General features: G+C 34.0%; 1 protein-coding gene across 3 annotated transcripts; it reads right to left on the bottom strand.

Moving 5' to 3' along the window:
• Positions 1–947: 947 nt before the first annotated feature.
• On the bottom strand, positions 948–19,516 carry LOC143062681 (flavin-containing monooxygenase 5-like). Of its 3 annotated transcripts, none has more exons than XM_076234419.1 (7): positions 19,442–19,516; positions 12,056–12,170; positions 10,612–10,826; positions 6,539–6,838; positions 4,767–5,321; positions 3,744–3,909; positions 948–1,225 (listed from the first exon to the last, which is right to left on the bottom strand). In XM_076234419.1, exons 1-7 carry the CDS (start codon positions 19,460–19,462, stop codon positions 963–965), a joined length of 1,635 nt encoding a protein of 544 aa, XP_076090534.1. In that variant the 5' UTR covers positions 19,463–19,516; the 3' UTR covers positions 948–962. The 3 variants fall into 3 exon arrangements, with proteins under 3 accessions (XP_076090534.1, XP_076090537.1, XP_076090536.1); XM_076234422.1 differs by lacking the exon at positions 19,442–19,516 and adding an exon at positions 13,232–13,330; XM_076234421.1 differs by lacking the exon at positions 19,442–19,516 and adding an exon at positions 13,096–13,211.
• Between the last annotated feature and the right edge of the window lie 545 nt (positions 19,517–20,061).

The following is a 20,061-nucleotide window of genomic DNA, read 5'->3' as shown; positions in this document are numbered from 1 at the left end:
ATATATGTTGTGTCTTCTGCTACTTTGAACATGTGAAAAGAGGGGGTAAGAATTGAAAAAAATAGTCTTGTACGTGTCGCTTGAAATAAAATTAAAACAAGAATGTGTCCCAATTACACGGATGCCCCAGTCGCACTATCATTTTCTATGTTCAGTGGACCGTGAAATTGGAGTAAAAACTCTAATTTGGCATTAAAATTAGAAAGATCATATTCTAGGGAACATGTGTACTAAGTTTCAAGTTGATTGGACTGCAACTTCATCAAAAACTACCTTGACCAAAAACTTTAACTTGAAGCGGGAGGGACGAACGGACGAACGAACGGACCCACAGACCAGGTAGGTGGGTGGGGCATAAAAAATAGCCTAGGACTCAAGTAAAATACAAAGTTGAAGAGCATCGAGTATTGGTATTCTCTTATGAGCTATTTCACATTTTTCGGATGATCATAAAAAAATTTCTCATGCTAAACAAAGTCATATACCACACCCTGTATGTTATGTGAAAGAATAACAATAGTGTCAATTTGATATTAAATCAAGACTATATTTTACGAACTTTGCGTATTCGTGCATCAGAGGCTTTTTATACAGTTTTTTTTGGGGATAAAACAAATAATTGATTATTAAGGGGATCACAATTGGCAGTCAGTCCCCCCTCTTTAAGGAAATTGCTGGATACACCACTGTGCAGGATTCCAATATTATATACCAGCACTTCACATAAGTTAGAAATAACTATACAAATTCCATTCCAGTAATTTAATTTTTCTATCGATTTCATTAAAGTATATTTTTAATTACATCTCCGACAAACAGTCTTTGATATATTACCCAATTGGAATCGCTGTACACTGAAGACAGCAATGACAACGTATTTCCATTCTAGAACAATTGAATAAAATAAATCTGCGTAGATAATTCACATGTTACACATATTTCAAATTATAGATCACCAAATTTTACCTAAAAATTATATACTGTATAAAAAAACAAAATACAACAGCAAATACGAAGTATAAGATTAGAAATTTCTTTTGTGATGTTGGTTTTGTAGATCCCATCGGCCTCGTTTTCAGGGACGCAAATGTCCTGTCCCATTGAGTCAAGATCGCTTGTCTAGCTCCACTCCACTTACCAGGTCCGTTTAACCTATATTGGTATGGCGTACATGGTCCAAAGTAACAGTTCAGAGCTAATATAGGATCAGACCATAGTAATGACTCTGTAATAGATAATAAATAATAAATGAAAAAAGTTATGTCTAAAGGTTAAAGGTTTGACTCACGATTAGAAGCAGAAAACGCGGATGTACGTGCAATATAACCAAAGGACAATCACATCTTAAAATCAAAGCTCATGGGAGTTACATAATATAGAAATCTTATATTTGAAGTACTGGTTGACAATGAAGCCCACGTTCTAAAAGGTTTAAGGTTTGACTAACGATTAGAAACAGAAAACAGTTACGTACGCGTACAGAAATGTATGTACGTCCAATATAACCAAAGGACAATCAAATCTTAAAGCTCATGGGAGTTACATAAAATAGAAATCTTCTACTTAAAGAACTGGTTGGCAATGAAGCCCACGTTTACAAAATAAAATAAAAACAATAAATGGAGAATGTGTCCATGCTGCACATATGATGCCTCTGCTTGAATTTAAATGTTACTAGAACAAACCCGCGAAATCGCGGGTATTTAGAATGGGATTGAAAGTATATAAACTGTTGTAGGACGAAGTTTTGTAAAATATTTTATCACTGGATATTTCAGGAAAGTGACCAAAAGGCATAGATACTTGGATAGAGGACAATTTTTTAGCCCTACCCTTTTTCCAATGTCCGTCATTTTTTGTTTTCCGTTAATTTCAATTATTTTCGCCGGTGGATTGTAAACTTGAAATTGATAATAAATAGCAAATACACTTTATTTATTCCTGAGTAAACTGAAAATTATGTGTAATTTTAAACCAGTCTTAAACGAAAGTCTTGTTTATGACTTAAAAGTACGTCCGATGACGGAAACAATATCCGGACTCCTTTTATTTCGTTTTACTCCCAAGTAACCAAAACTTAATAATCATAAGCAAGGATGACAATGCTACTATGCATGGTACCTATAGGAGACATATGCATGATGGTTAGTTTTTTTGTGGAAGGAGGAGAAACGATACAATGTGGTCTTCTCATTTTAAATAGATATAGGAAGATGTGGTGTGAGTGCCAATGAGACCACTCTCCATATCCAAATAACAATTTTCAAAAAGTAAACCATTATAGGTCAATGTATGGCCTTCAACACGGAGCCTTGGCTCACACCGACCAACAAGCTATAAAGGTCCCCAAAATTACTAGTGTAAAACCATTCAAACGGGGAAAACCAACGGTCTAATCTATTGGAAAAAAAACAAACGAGAAACGAGAAACACGTATAAATTACATAAACAAACGACAACTATTGTACATCAGATTCCTGACTTAGGACAGTTGCAAACATTTCCAGCGGGATTAAACGTTTTAATGGATCCAAACCTTCTCTCTTTTTCTGAAACAATAGCATAACATCACAACATAGAAAATCACACAATAAAATATTAATTGGCAGGCTTAACTCAATAAAAAAACGTACATTAAAACACTATAAACGAATAAATTTAATCTGCAATATCTGAATGCAAATGCACAGTTAATAAAATATTAGGGACAAACATTCAAGGCCAAAAAGCAAACAAACAAATCCAAACAAAGCCATAGATAAAGGGACATTATACCTGTAACTCCGGAACGGCAACATAGATGCTACCCAAATTCGAACTATTGATCTGTTTGTTTGTGGTACTAAGCATTGCGTACAAGTTTTATAACTTTTGGTTGAGGCCAACTTAAGTTAGAAAACATAACAAATGTTGAGATGTACGTACTTCATCAGTCTGAACTTGCTTTGAAAAAAACAAATTCGTGAAACTCTTTATGACCTCAAAACAATACGACTTCTTTGCTATGAAACCAACGGAACGATGGAACTCATGTATATAGCATTGCTTCAACATACTAGCAATGCAGACTGGGTGTTAGTTTACAGTATAGTGATGTTTGATTTTATATGTATATGGTTATGATAATTCCTAGTGAAATGCAAAAGAAAACTTCAAAGTCATTAAGGTAGACAAGGACTTAATCAAAATCCAATATTTTTTTAATAATTAATTTTGCCAAAATGTAGTTGATATCAATCCGACATGCTTTTTTTTTCAAAAATATATTAAAAAGTATGGATCACCAGGTTTTTTTTGGGTAAAGATTGCATTAAATGCAATCAAATTAACCTTATATTACTGACTTGAAATCTAAATCTTCACAGGCTTATCACTTGTCTACCTCATTGATACACAGCATATAGTGCATTGATCATAACATTCTATTATTATACATCCTATTCATGACATTTCCAGAAATTTAGTCACAGAATGATGTTAATATACTTGTCAGGCAAATTACATATAACTTCTACAAGGTATAGGAATCAAATATACCTGTTCTAAAAATATAAATGATGTTATTGTTTAAAGTCATCATTATTAATTTGAGTTACTTTCCTTTTCCCAGAATTATTGTTAAATTTTTATAACCATAGTTGATTTCAACATTGAGTGTGTGTCTTTAAGATGAAAAATAGATTGATAAATTTAAAGAAACAAGATGCGATTACAACTTTCACACGAACTTCATAAGAACTTACTGAGATCAGGGAGACATCCATTTAATGTAGCCAGCTCATCCATATAGTCGATATAATCGACTTGAATGGTATGTCTTTGAGTTTGTACATATTTTAGTTGCATGGCTAATTCTTTGTTTTTAATGTCTGTCATCATTCCGTCGTAGCATGGAAGCTTAACTTTTCCCTGGTTGAAAAAAGTAAAGAATTATCGTTAACTGATCAAGTAACCGTGTAAATGACGTAATCAATTTAGTTACATGACGTAATCAATTCAGTTATATGAACGTTTTAGCGCGCTTTTTGTTAGCAAATAGGAAAAGTCTGCACGAGAAAAAATACTTTAATTAGTAGTAAAAAAAATATGAGAGAGTCGAACTTTCAGTAGAGTATATGGTCATTGAATGAATGCCAATCTCTTGCATTACACGGTTTGACGGTCAGTATCAATACCCCCAAACATAGAGTTCAATGTCACCAGACGCTAGGCAACCAACAATCAATCCACTAATCGAGTTCAATGACTTATGTCAGTGGTGGATGACCTAAATTTTTCACAGTTTGACACAATCAATGACGATCAATGACGTTTTCAAAAGCATCTCTTTTGCTCTGTTATTTCGTAAATGTTTTCTATTGAGATGAAAGTAAAAAATATTACTAGTATAGGAAACCATTGTTTTCCATTCAATGACGGCCAATCGGAATGGTATTTTAAGTACTACTGAACGGTCCTGACTGATATATTTTGATTTTGGATGCATCATTTCATAAATTTAATAAACCTCAAAATGCTTATTCAGTTTTGTAAATATACATGATTCAACTGTATGTTTCCGTACTTATCTAGACATCTTTGGTGTTCAAAAATGATGACTCAACGAAGAGTCGATCTTGGTGACAATAAATTTAGATATGTGCTTCAAAACCAATTAATTTAGCACATTTGCTTTTTTCTTTAAATGACACTTTTTTCATATCAGAATCTATGATAATGTTATAAAATAGTTAAAATTAAACTTTGTTTTTACAGTTATGTATTACCGTGAAAACACGTGTGGCTAATCTACACTGTAACTCGGATATCGGCATCAACGCCGCTATTGGCTGTATACATCCTATTACACATAAAGTAGACCGTTCAAGTTTTGGAGGAAACACATATTTAAAAAGTTCCACATGGTTTTGTTTGACCTCAAGAACAGATTTATCCAAGAAAGGAAACCCAAATATGTAGCCTGTTGCCAAGACAACAACATCAATATTCTCCTCGTTGGTGCCATCATCAAATATTACTCCATTTTCTGTGAACATTTTGATGTCTGGTTTTGCCTTCAAAGTCCCGGATGCAAGTCTGTTCGGAATGTCGTCGTTTATCGTTGGATGCTGAGCAGTAATACGATGCTTAGGTTTTAGGCAGTAGGTTGAATGGTCAAATCTTTTATTTACTTGATTCTCCATCATATTGTCAAAAAAATACGGAGGCAAAAGCTTCCTTATTTTCAACACAGACCTTTTAAGACCAATCATGTCTACAGGCATACCGTTATCAGCTATTCTGTTAAAAATCCAACTTCCACGTCTTGTACTAATAAATACCTGAAGGATATCAAAAAGTATTCTAAAGAACTTGTTAAAATCTCTTATGTCATTCTTTTTGTTTAATAAATTATATATTGAAAACATTAAATATGAATATTCTAACATTCAGTTTTAGCAGACATGAAACATGAAAAGGTTTGGTTAAAGAAGGGTAAACTTTTAAACTTTAAAAGATATGTATGGATTGAACATACTTTGATGGTACATGTAAATCTTAACATGCTTCACTCGACAATTCTAAAGAACTTTTCCCTTTTAAGCAATCCGACTTAATTCTATCACCATGTCGCAATTTTAACCGTAAAGCAATCCGACTAAATTCTACCTCCATGTCACAATTTCACCTGTGAGTAAATCTGACTTAGTTCTTCTGCAATATCGCAATTTTAACCGTAAAGCAATCCGACTAAGTTCTACTTCCATGTGACAATTTCACCTGTGAGTATATCTGACTTAGTTCTTCTGCAATATCGCAATTTTCATGTGAAGCAATCCGACTTCTGTAAGTGCTACCGCCATGTATATTTCACCTGTGAGGCAAGCTGACTTAGTACTACCGCCATGCCGCAAATTTTCCCGTGAATCAATCCGACTTAGTTCTACCGCCATGTCATAATTTCATCTGTGAATCGATCTGACTTAGCTCTAGTGCCATGTTACTTGTGAAGCAATCGGACTAAATCCTACCGCCATGTCAAATTTCTACACCGCCTATGTTCTATCGATATCTTAATTTAACCTGTGAAGTCATTTGGCTAAGTTCTACTACCATGTCGCAATTTGCATGTACCTGTGAGACAATCTGATCAAGTTCTACCGCCATGTCGCAATTTACATGTAGCTGTGAGACAATCTGATCAAGTTCTACCGCCATGTCGCAATGTACATGTTTCTGTGAGACAATCTGATCAATTTCTACCGCCATGTCGCCATTTAATCTGTGAGACAATCTGATCAAGTTTACCGCCGTGTCTCAATTTAACCTGTGAGATAATCTGATCAAGTTCTACCGCCATGTTGCAATTTTACATGTGAATTCATCAGATTAAATTCTACCGCCATGTCGCAATTTTACCTGTGAAGCAATCCGACAAGTAATACTTCAATGTCGCAATTTTACATGTGAAGCAATCCCACTAAATTGTATCGCCATGTCGCAATTAAACCTGTGAAGAAATCCGACTATAAGTTCTACCGCCACGTCGAAATTTTACCTGTGAAGCAACCCGACTAAGTTCTACTGCCATGTCGCCTCCTGAATTGCCAATTCCAATCACTACAATTCTTTTATCTTCAAACCCAGCTTGGTGTCTGTAGTCATGACTGTGAATAACTTTTCCTTTGAAGTTTGATAGTCCTGGAAAATCAGGTACATTCTTTTCCGCGTGGTGACCACTGCAGACAATAACTGCATCAAAGATGTCTTCTCTTACTTTAGTACTTTTCTTGTCTTTTAATTTGATTACCCACTGACCGGATTGTGCGAAATCTGCATGTTTGCTCACACTCAAGACCTGTATACAAAGAAAACCATATAATTTTCCATATACATTTTGATAATACTGCACATATGGTTTAAATGCATTTTCGATTTTCATTAACTTGACTTTCAAAATGCCTCATGTCATTTAATAAAATGACTGAATAACTGATAAATTATAAAAAGATAAATGTGGACTTTTGGTTTGCTTTGAAGATTCCGTATATCGTCAGGTTATCGGAATTCTAATGGGGACTAACTGTGCACCACTTATTGCGGACCTGTTTTTGTATTGCTATGAGTTACAATTTATGACAAATATCAGCAAAGAACCATCGAAACAACATCTAATGCACAAATTTAATAATACTTTTAGATATTTGGATGATATTTTGGCTCTCAATAATGACGACTTCAGTATGTATACTAACGAGAGAATAATACATGGCAAAATCCGTATCATATGCCGAATCATCCCGAGATACTAATATCAGCCAGAGGGCCTTTAGGCCCGAGGGATGATATTGGTCGAGGGTGATACGGCATGTGATACGGATTTTGCCATGTTTTATACGCTTTATCATATGTTTCAACAGGATAGTACATGTACATATGAACTGCTTTCTCTCCCTACCACCTGGGTTACCTTCAGTTCTACTTTTTTCTTGTTTTGAAAGCTTTAAAAGAACTGCTCAATTACTCACCTGAAGCACCTGGGTTACCTTACAATTTGCGTGCTGTTGTTTAAAAAATGTTTTGTTATTTGTAATTTTTTGTTTGTTTTGTATGGTATTTCATGAATTCTTTTTATAGTTATATTTCGTGTGTCAGAAATATGTAAATTTGACGTTTGTGACGTCACATTCCAAACAATGACGTCACAAAAAAAATATTAGGGGTGTGATAAAGGGTGCGATAAAGGGTAGGGGTGTGATAAAGGGTATGATAAAGGGTGCGCATCAAAGTTGCGCGATATGGATTAAACAGCAGGCTATATATCAAATGTTCAAAACTACTTTATTTACTACTAAATGTATGATAAAGAAATTTATCATGTTGAACTTACTTTAAATAAAGCTAATACTAACAATGACCGCTGCCCTTTCCTCGATCTTGATATCTATATCATTAACGGAAAGCTTAATACTAAAATTTATGATAAAAGAGATGATTTTTCATTTCCTATCGTTAATTATCCATTTTTAGATGGTGACGTCCCCTTGTCACCATCTTACGGTGTTTATATATCTCAACTTGTACGATTCGCTTGTGTATGTAACAATGTTTTAGATTTTAACGAGAGAAATTTATGTATTACTGAAAAATTATTACACCAGGGTTGTTGATATCACAAACTAGTCAAAACATTTACTTAATTTTATCATCGGTATAAGGACATCATTCGTAAATATAGCTCAACATGCACACTTCTTTTACGTTCAGGTATTTCACATCCATTTTTTTATGGAAATATTCTTTATAAAGCACAAAAATATCAGTTTTCATCTCAGAATCCAACAACATCTTTAAATAGACTTATTAAGAAGGGATATAGTTACGATACTGTTGTCAGGTCATGAAAGATTGCATATTTTGGCGTTAATATTGATTCACTTCTAGGTTCTTTGCATCGGAACTAAACACATTTATTTAAAAACCAGTTGTTGGCATGACACGGGTTATGTTCGTCTCATATACGTTATGATAGTATGATACTCAACCCCTAACGGAAAGAATTGTGCCTGATATTCATATGATGAATACATAATCTTTCAATAAGTTTATTGAAGTCCGGAGCTGACATGTCAGTTAGCTGCTAGTAGTTTGTTGTTATTTATGTATTATTGTCTGCTCATTTTGTTTATTTTCTTTGGTTACATCTTCCGAAATCAGACTCGGACTTCTCTTGAACTGAATTTTAATGTGCGTTTTGTTATGCGTTTACTTTTCTACATTGACTAAAGGTATAAGGGTAGGGTTGAGATCTCATAAACATGTTTAACCCCGTCGCATTTTTGCGCCTGTCCCTACTCAGGAGCCTCTGGCCTTCGTAAGTCTTGTATTATTTTTAATTTTAGTTTCTTGTGTACAATTTGGAGTTTAGTTAGTATGGCGTTCATTATCACTGAACTTGTATATATTTTTGTTTAGGGGCCAAATGAAGGACTCCTCCGGGTGCGGGAATTTCTCACTGCATTGAAGACCTGTTGGTGACTTTCTGCTGTTGTCTGTTCTATGGTCGGGTTGTTGTCTCTTTCAGACATTCCCCATGTCCGTTCTCAATCTTATTCTGGTGTTCATCGATGCATAGTATACCGGTTGAAAAAAATAAGGTCAAGTTTAAAAGTCGAAAGTTGAAGAGAACCGATTAAACTATGTCAAGATGAAGAAAAGAAAGAAGAAACAAGCAACATATTACAGTCCTCATACACAGGGCAAAAAAAAAACTAAACATTGAACATCAGGAACCCCACCAAGATTCGGGACACATCGAAAGGAAAAACAGTTCCTGCTCTACAAGTAGAACTGATGCTATAACATATGTGCAACAAGGTACTAACATAGTTTCAGGAGATTGAGGGAGATTCTCATTTTCGTATACAGAAATCTTGCTGTTATTAACATTTAGTCTCTGTGCATATGTCAACCTTGATATGCAAAAATAATGAAAGTCAAAATAGGTTTCTGTTGCTGTTGCATAAGTGTATAGTGTTGCGTTTTTGTGCCATTTATAACTTTTAATTGTCTGAATTGTTAGGTTAGATTAAAGGTAATTACAAATCTGCTATTGTGTGATCTCTCAGTAATGACTTTAAATATTATCTATCAACGTATTTTGTAGTAGAAACACGACATTGAATCATTACAAAATGTCCAGAGACGAGCTACTAAGATGCCATCATACTTTTAAATTGACAAAAGTTATATAGAACGACTACAAATACTGAAATTGACAACACTAAAGTTTAGACCAGTACGTAGAAACATTCAAAATACTTGCTGAAATATATGATAGTGAAGCAACTACCGACTTGTTTACACTAAACAACAGTTCAAGGAGAGGACATAAATTCAAAATTAACAAACAAAGATGTAAATTATATGTGCGTAAACACTTTTTCACAAACAGAATAGTAAACACATGGAACAGCTTGTCAGTTCATATTGTAACAACAACTAAAGTGAAATCATTCGAAAACAGACTAGACACTTACTGGAAAGATCATCCTATGAAATAAAACTATACAATTGAGTATGAACAACACAAAATTAGAGCAACCGGAAAAGAAGACAGTACAGTAGAAGACACGATAGAGATGAACATAGAGGAGCAGCAGCTCCTGCGTTCATAACGAACGTAGGTAAACGTAGGTAGGTAGATAGGAGTGCCACTAATAGAGAAGGATCTGCTTATTATTACCCTATCGAAACAGCTGAAATCACACCAAGTATTTGTTTGGGTTCTTCCTGTTCAGTCACTAGTCTATTATGTAGTATGTTGTTTGTCTAATAAGTATAAAAATACAAATACTCAAATGTGTATGTATATTACGTGCACTTTTACAATAAGGATCAAACTAGATTAGCATCTTTTTTGACATCTACATGTAAATAGTTTGGAAATATGTTTGATAACATATTCGAAAACATTGACTGATTCTTATTGACACAGTACGGAGTATTTTGAGTCGATCATCCTCCACATATACTATGTTATTCTACATACAAATCAGAGCTTTCTGAACTGTCCTAAACATTTCAAATAAGCCATATTATTAAAACTATATAATCCTCTAAATATATCACCTCCGTTTCAAACCGTATGCACTTTTGTAGTTTAAACTTGTCAGCATACAGGTTGAAGTACTTCTGCACATAAGTATTATGCATATACATTGGATACTCTGATGGTATTGGGAAATCGCTGAAGCACATTATCTCTTTACTAGTGTTTATAACAGTTGATTTCATTACGCATGACTGACCCTCTACGACCTCATCTGAATACCTCCATAGCCCACCTATTTGAAAAAAAGAAGAATTATACTGGTATAATATTTTGGCCTTTTGATCTCGTGTATTCGATTTTTAACGATAACAATTCTAAGCGTTTGTTTTTGCTTAACTTTATCGCATACCGCGAATGAAGGAAGTACAAAAAGTGAGAAAAAAGTGTAAGAATGGGTAGATGTGTGTTCAAGAAAACCGTACACGTCTCGGGTAAATGTTTTTTTCTAAGACCTACAAGTCAAGAAATGTAAACGGACAAAGGCTACATGAAAGCCAAAATTCGTTAAAAGAGAGGCGAAAGATTCAAAAATGTCACTCTAACTCACAAGTCGTAAACAAATTGACAATGACATGGGTAAACACGAAAAACGACGTAAAGGCAAACATCGGTGCACAAAACACACACACAGTTACATTTTCGAATGGTGATTTCAACTTCACTAGATATCGAAACATTTTTAACTTATGTCTCTGACTTCACCAAAAAAGAACTATTTTTAAAGGACTTATTATTAAAAAGGTCAATTTATGCTTCCAAAGAATTATGATTTTTTTTCTTACTTTCTTTTTGGCAATTAGGGCATCCTAATGTAATTTATACACACTAAAGGGTAGAACATCAATTAATCAAGGATATTTCTTATATGTCTGCGATTTTATTTAAAGCTCTAATCTAATATCTACATAAATTCATTGTTTAAAGCTTGAAATTTAAGAAGGATCGAGTGCGACTGTTTTTTTCAAGTAATACACAAAAACAGCAAGTGCGCATTTGATGTTTTTTTTATCTTAACGTCAGCATGTAAAATTAGGTATCCGCGAATGATGTATAATTGGTTCTCTTGTGTGCTACATGTGTATTTATAATTCGAATTACCTTCCCTTATGTTTCAAAAGTTGTAAAACAGAGCTTAATGCTAATGACCTTTTAAATCATGAAAAACTCACTGAAAATATGAATGATGATGAACAAGAAGATTTATATAGTCTAAGAGTTAAAAAAAAGAGTATAAACTAAATAAGATGTTCATCAATACATAAAACAACAACTTTGGGATGCTACAACAAAGCAGATAGAACATAATGTGATAAGAATTAATGAGGTAATTTCAAAAAGGGGGAAGCTAATTAAAATCAATAAAACCAAACGTTCTCTGATATATCAACCACCTTATTACTAATTCAAAACTAATAAATAATTTATAACAATTGATGTTGATAAAAGTCCTCAGTTTAATACCTATATCATTTGACCTTTCAAAGCATACTGGCTCTAGTCCTTCGTCTATACAACACTTTATAGCAGTTAATCCACTGGCTCCTGCTCCAATTACCGCAACCCTCATCTTTATTGTCTGTAATACCATATAAAAGCGATGTTGATAATTTTAAATTTTAAATTTTTTGTTTTTTGATATTTTTCTTTTTCTTTTTGCATTATCACTTTTTCGAATACAATAAAAAAAATTAAAAAAATTGTTATCTACGTATTTAACTATTAGAAGTATACAAAGACAAGACAAAATACGTTATTAAAGTATCACCACTTGTTTCATATAAAACATACAGCTTTTTAAAACCTGTACTCTAAATATGTAAACATTAATCGTAGTTTTCCTTTCTTCATGATTAAGTACGAGCGATAGCGTTATCCCAAACAATAGGTTAATCCCTTATTAAGAACATAATTTCATTTATTCTTCACAAGTAAGATATTAAATAAGAAACACCAAATCCTAAAATTTCATTGGTCGAGCGCAGTGGCGGATTTAGAATAAGTGGGGGCCCACTGCGACTGCCTAAGAGGGGACCCGTTCCTGTCATACTTCAGTGATTCCCTATATAATTAACAAAATTTCTCCCTGCCCTCCCCCTAAATCTGCATCTGGAACGTACTTTGCTATATATTCTAAACTCTATTAAAATTTATTGATAATGGAAATTGGGAATGTGTCAAAGAGACAACAACCCGACTAAAAATCAAATAACATGCAAAGGCCACTAATGGGTCTTCAATGCAGCGAGAAAATCCTGACTGAGAAAATCTAAGTTTAGGTTGAAAGCATTTTCATCCACTTGTTTGAATTAATAATTTAGTCTAAGAAAACTAGAAATGGACATAGAGGGCCTAAATCTAAACCACCCAATGCAACGTAAACAAACATGAGGGTTCACTTTTATATATTTTATATTTTTTCCTTTATCAGTTTATCATAAAATTAAAGATTGTAATGAGACCATATATAAGAGATAAAATACTCGAACTGTTTAATTGTTTACCTTGCACGGACAATGAAGGACATCAATATGTTTTGGACACAATTTTCTCAGGATGATCTCAATGTAGTTCAGAGCAGGATAACTGTAGAAAACATGTGAATTCAGACTTCATAAAGCTAAATATGTGATGACTTACCTGGTATCCGCTAAGCGTATAGTTTAACGATAATCTTTCCAAACAGAGGCTAAATTTGAAAAATCATATTGTTGACCTTTAACTAGTTATCTAGTCTCGATGCACCAGAGTTATCGTTCTACATATTCACATGGAGCGTCTGAATAATCGAGACTACTAGTTATTGCGTTATACTGCAGTCTTAGTCCGGCCGATCGGTGAAAAAATTGCTCAAATAATGAGGAAAGCACCAATTTTTGCATGATGGTACATTTTTGTGTACTGAGCAATATTAGCTATGGACCCACCCTCAAAATTCAATATGGCGGCTTATTTCAAGATGGCTGCCGTACGTTCTATAATATTTTCCAGTATTGCACAAACTACAGTGGATTTGATGCTGAAAGCACAAAATTGAACATATTTGAATGACTTGGTGCACTTTGCAAGATTTTGTTTTGATCTATCTTTGAAATTCAAAATGGCGGCTCTTTTCAAACTGGCCGCCTTGAAAAATAAGCAAATATTCATTATTGAGAATTGACCTGAATACAAGCATTTTATTGATGTATAGTGTCATTTAGTATCTGTCCCAGTTCTGTCCTTTTTGATTTCGACTTGCTTGTCATTTCATACACAAAGTAGTAGCTTTCATAAAAAGCTGCACTATTTGTTGTCTTGGGTCACACATACAAGTTGTAAAATTTGAAATTTATCTGCCTTAAGATGTTATTCAGTGCCCATCTTATTTCTTGGGTTGCAATATTTTGCAATTTGAGATATTAAACTGTGAATTGAGAATCATTTAAATATATATCAGTGAAATGGCAGGAATTGAAGACTACCAGGACAAGAAAATTGAAATTGCGGAAACTGAATCACTTGGGGATAGGGAGAAACCCACAGCTGAAGACGCTTTAACGGCGGACAGCTCTGAAATGACTATTAAACAATTGTACCAAGAAATTTTTAGCAGATAGAAAATCTAATGCTCAAAGAACAGCTGAGATTTACCGCAATATAAAACAAAGTGAAGCGCGAATTGGAAAAATATGTGTTGGTCTCATTACGTTTCAAGCTAACAGAAAGAGGCAATGAATATTAATAACGAACAAATGAGAGCAATTTCTGATTCTCAGCAACTTCAGCAGTCTGAAGACAGAATAGACCACAAGGCTAGTGATAATTGCTTGGAGGAATTGATGGTCAAACCAATAAGATATTCAATGTTGTGGTGTGACGAAGAAGTTAAAATTCCTGCAATGGACACATCAACTATAAGCCAAAATTTGACCTTGTAAAGACAAAGATTATTCAAGCCATATAATAGAGAGGAACCCAGAAACATTCAACAAGGCGTTAAAACAATTGAAAACCTCATTAGCAAACCAGATGGCGATATATGGACCACAAAGTGCCAATTATGACCATCGACAAGTCTACTTTGCTGATGCCGTAGTATCACCGACCGGTAAAGGAAATATGAGCAGTCCTTTGGATAATGAGGTGCATAACTTCACACAAATTGTCACAAAACTAGCTGATGTTATGCTTTCAACTAATTAGCATAACCGTGGATTGACCGATCAATATAACCTCGGTTCTTCTGATCAAATAATCATGGAAGATCACCAGTTCAATGAAAGATCACCCGATCAATATACACGTGGAAGATCTCCTGAGCAATACAATCGCGGTAGATCGACAGATAGATATACACTCAAGCTTAATGCCTATAGATCAGTACTCCCAGAATTACAATCACCAATAAAGTGATAAATGCGGCATTTTTTGACAGTGGAAACGAGATTTCAACTCTGCAAGTTTGCATAAAACTTACTATCACAATTCCACCAAACTCAAAAATGACTGTTACCATTAAAACTAATAAAAGTGCTGATCAGGAGTGCATTTTTAGACCATGCTCGCTGAATAGTTGCGAATTGGTTTCGCACGTAGATGGAAAAGGAAATAGTTGCCCCTTTACCAATTTAAAATGATGGTAATCGCCTAACATGTCTAATCCGCCTGAAGAAAGGTACACCTATTGATTACATAGAATAATTTGACGATGTAGTGGGTACCAAAGATGAAAAGGCGATAAGTGAAGTAAGACGTGGCATTGAAGAGACAAGAGACAAGGTGCCTTTGGCACTGCCTCAAAGTTCAGATGCGTAACCTACTATTCAACCACATTTAACCGACCTATCTTCAAACGAATCGTTTCAACCTATTTCATTTAAAACTGAAAGCGTTTAAAGAACAATTACAATAACATGAAACATTGATTAACATTTTGAATATCACTATCTGTTTTTGTATATGCAGCCATATTTGTAAATGTATGTGTTATAGAAAGAAAAAAAATATATTTTAAAATTAATTGATAACAAATTCAAGAATTTAAAGTTCATTTTTAAAGAATCATTACTTTAATTTCCGAAATTTTATGGAATACCTTTAGGACCATCTTGATATTTTATACCGGTTGTCCACCATCTTGAAAATGGCAGCCATATTGGATTTTTCAGAGTGGGTCCATAGCTGAAATCAAAGGGTATATAACCAAAAACTACTATGCAATGTTTCATGCTTTCCTCATCAAGTGAACAATTCTGCTCTATATCTGCACCAATCGGCCGGACTATCTCATTTGGAAATAGTTTATTGAGATAACCATATAGTATAGTGATATGAAAGATTTAAGACTTGAAGTACGCAAATACTCATATCAAATATATATTAAACAAGGATTTTTATAGTAAGAAATGACTTCCAATGGGACAATTATCCACTAAATTTATATATATAATACTCATTATGATAAAATTTTCAATGTATTATATCGTGAACTGTGTGCGAACGGTTTTAGTTTCATGGTTGAAGTTTTTGATATTTTATGGACGAAACATTTCCAATTATATATGAATTTGAATGTGCTACTGCATGTAATGTACTTTTATACGAAATAACCAATGTATTATGATATTTTAGCGTTAATGTATTTATTAAACTTTTAAATATTTGCACGTATCTTGTACCATTTTTATTACAATCATAATAATGTTGTTTGTAAACACTTTGATGTGGGTTTTTATGACGCAGGTGTCAGTACCCCTCTGGCGCTTACCGCAGTTGTAAAGGACTAGTTTCACAATAAAATATTATATACATAATTATCATACAAATATTAATTGAAAACTACGTTCAAACCTATGATTGTATTGAATAAAAACCGCAATTTTTATACGTATGCATGTAAAACAAGTTGCGTTGTAGAAGGGTCTAAATACAGCACAAACAACATTTTCCAAAAGTCCCCAAAAAAGTGAAAAAGTATATTTTAACAAATCGCATTTGACTAACTGGACGAATAACTGATGTTCCGTTAAACCCTGCTGACTGCCATTGGCGATTGCCAAGTAAGTTGATCACAAGATGTAACCATAGATGTAACAAAATGGATCTTAATATTAAATTAATACCAAACAGAAAACAATAAACTTGCGGCAAAGATGTAATAGGTCACAAACATGAGGTGCAAAAATTTGTACACCCAACCCGGATTTCGACAATAAATGTCTCTTCAGTGATGTAAAGGACCGAAACGATATTTGGAAGATATATCTACAAGTGTAAATCGAAAACAACGTTCAAATCTATGATTGCGTTGGATAAAAACTGCATTTTTTATACGTGTGCATGTAAAACAAATTTCGTTCATCCGCACGGTATTCAACAATGAGAAAAACTAATACCGTTTATAATCAGTTATAAAAGGCCCGGACATGTAAAATGTCAATCAATTTAAACGAGAAAATCAATTCTATAAGCTAATTTATAACAAAATAATTTACCAAAAACACATATGACAGACTTAAAACAACGACAACCACTGATCCTCGTTTTTATTTGGCACTGACACATATAAAAGAGGGACGAAAGATACCAAAGGGACAGTCAAACTCAGAAATCTAAAACAAACTGACAACGCCATGGCTAAAAATAAAAGACAAAACAGAAAAACAATAGTACACATGACACAACATAGAAAACTAAAGAATAAACAACACGAACCCCACCAAAAACTAGGGGTGATCTCAGGTGCTCCGGGAGGGTAAGCAGATCCTGCTCCACATGTGGCACCCGTCGTGTTGCTTATGTGATTACAAATCCGGTAAATAGTCTAATTCGGTTGGTCACATTCATAAAAGGGAAGGGGATTGTAGTTACGACGTAAGGAACATATCCGATATCATTTGTGAAACGGTTATTCCATAACGGTCAACCAACTCGTGATGGCGTCCGTAAAATTTACGAAGGGATGATTTCAACTTCACCATTTGGAACTCTTGGTTTAATAGCTTCCTTGTGAGCAGTAACCCTCTATCAAGAAAATTGTGATAGGAAATGCAAGCACGGGAATATCGTATCAATTGGGAGATATATACCCCGTATGCAGGTGCTGCTGGAATGTTGCTAAATAGAAATGGAAAGTTCACAATTGGAAAGCTGAAATCATCTCTTTTGTCGTAAAGTTTTGTTTTCAACCGACCCTCATTGTCAATTTCTAGATGTAAGTCAAGATATGAAGCCGACTTAACTGTATCTGTAGTATCCTTTATCTCCAATTCGATGGGATAGATGCGTTCCACATAGTCACCAAATTTTGAATTGTTATCTTTCTTCCTAAGAAGTTCCTGCATGAAGTCAGCCTCATAATAATGAAGAAACAAGTCGGCAAGTAGAGGGGCACAATTTGTTCCCATTGGGATGCCGACAGTCTGTTGAAAAACACGTCCTCCGAACGTTACAAATATGTTGTCAATCAAGAAATCAAGCATCTTAATAATGTCGGTTTTAAGAGAATTTTTTGTTTGAATCAGAGTGATTCTTTACAAAGTATGATTTATCCCTCCCTAAGACAAGATACTTGTATCTACGTTGGCCATTCTTTTTTATGAAGCAAAGTAATACCAACTCTTTCAATTTGTCTTTTAGTTTGGAATGTGGAATACTTGTGTAAAGAGTAGAAAAGTCAAATGTTTTAATACTGTTACAAGATGAAAGAGAGTTAGATTGTATGTACTCTAAAAGATCTTTGGAATTTTTAAGTATCCACATCTGATTCACGCCACCTCTAGAATAGGCAGTTTCACAATAACTTTGAAGCCCGTCTTTGATTGCTGATAAAATAGATGTTAATAATTTAGAAAGAGGTTTCGTGGAGCACTTGGAAGACCTAGCAATATACCGTTGTTTGTAAGGACACTTATGTAGTTTAGGTATCCAATACAGTGATGGAAGATCCAGTTCTTCATCTTTGGTTGAAATACCAAAGGAACAAAGAACAGACCTATGATTATCCAGGATTTCCTCTTTGGTAAGTGTCGTGAGGGTATATGTTGAGTTTCCAAGTGAATTGTCTATACCTAATTTGTTTATCAATCAATTAATGTAGTGACTTTTACAGACAAAAACGATGTTATTTGGGGCTTTGTCTGCGGGGACAACAACATATTTATCATGGAGGTCGGATAAGTGTTTAGCAACATTTGGGTCTTTAAAGATTTACGTAGCATGGGCATTGATGGACCCATTCAGTTTCTTAATTCTGATTTGTATTAACGACCTCACTGCCTTAATCCATTCGGATAGAGTGTCTACGTCTTCCTTTTCACGTTGAGCCCATTGCCTGGCATAATCCTCGACTGAATCCATCAAAATTTTAAAGTTATTTCCAATTGATGGATTTAGGCTCACGATATTTCGGACCTTTCGATAACACATTTCGTAGAGAAGTGTTATTAACAATGTTAAGGTAACCGGTAATAACGTGGCCAGCAGGATTATATGTGAATTGAGAACTAGCACAAGTGCAATCAGGAGGTTCAGACTTGAAGTCGTCAATATCGAGATTCTGCAAAACGCGTTTGTAATTGAAATTTTTAGTTGCAATAGGTTTGGTATAGGTATAAGAAATTATTGGTACAGACTGGTCTTTGAAATAAGGAGGTATTTTCGATTGAACTAATTTATGATGAAGGATATTGCCTAGGCTGACGCCATCGAGACCTTTGTTGGCAAAGTAAAGATTTAGATGACAAGATTAACATGTTTGTTAGTTTGTGTGGACATAACACATGATTTTTAGATGATCATTTGAGGAACCCCTACATTTGTATAGGAAGCACATGAAATCGACGAATTAAAAAAAGATTATTAATTTACCTTAAAATCAACAAATTTCATATTTTTACTCCATAGATTTATCTTAAAAAACTATAACATGTTCTTTGTACATACATTTCCGTTTTAATGATACATACATTTCCGTTTTAATGATATAAAGTAATCATTTATGGTCAAGGTTTTAGGTGTATGAACAAATGTTATGGTTATTGTTTTATTGTTGTGTATAGTTTTGACGTAACCTTTGTCGGTTTTCATGACATATCAGATGAAAGACAGTTACCACGTATTATTCCATTGGACGACAAAATTTCAATGTATCATTAAATAACCCGTCAATTTCCTCAGTGTTCCCATGGGCTATCCTTACTCTGCAATTCACGAGCAAATGAATCAATTGATAAAAAGCTTTCGTAGGTTGTAGATCATGTCTAACATTCTGCATGGTATTACCTACAAAAAATATGTGTAAACTTGGATGAGGTGGCAGATTTTCATTTCCTTTTGAAACAACGCATGAGTTTTATTCGCTTCGCATCAAAATATTGTCTTTAAGGCAAAATAATGTTTCATGTTACGTCTTAAAAATTGGAACAATTGTTTTATGCGAATTTATATGGTTTACAAAATCATAACCAAAATATCAAAATTTTCTTGTG

Source organism: Mytilus galloprovincialis, chromosome 2 (assembly GCF_965363235.1).
Source record: "Mytilus galloprovincialis chromosome 2, xbMytGall1.hap1.1, whole genome shotgun sequence".
Lineage (NCBI taxonomy): Eukaryota > Metazoa > Mollusca > Bivalvia > Mytilida > Mytilidae > Mytilus > Mytilus galloprovincialis.
The sequence above is the reverse complement of the archived record's forward strand: the minus strand, read 5'-3'. Positions and strand labels throughout refer to the sequence as shown.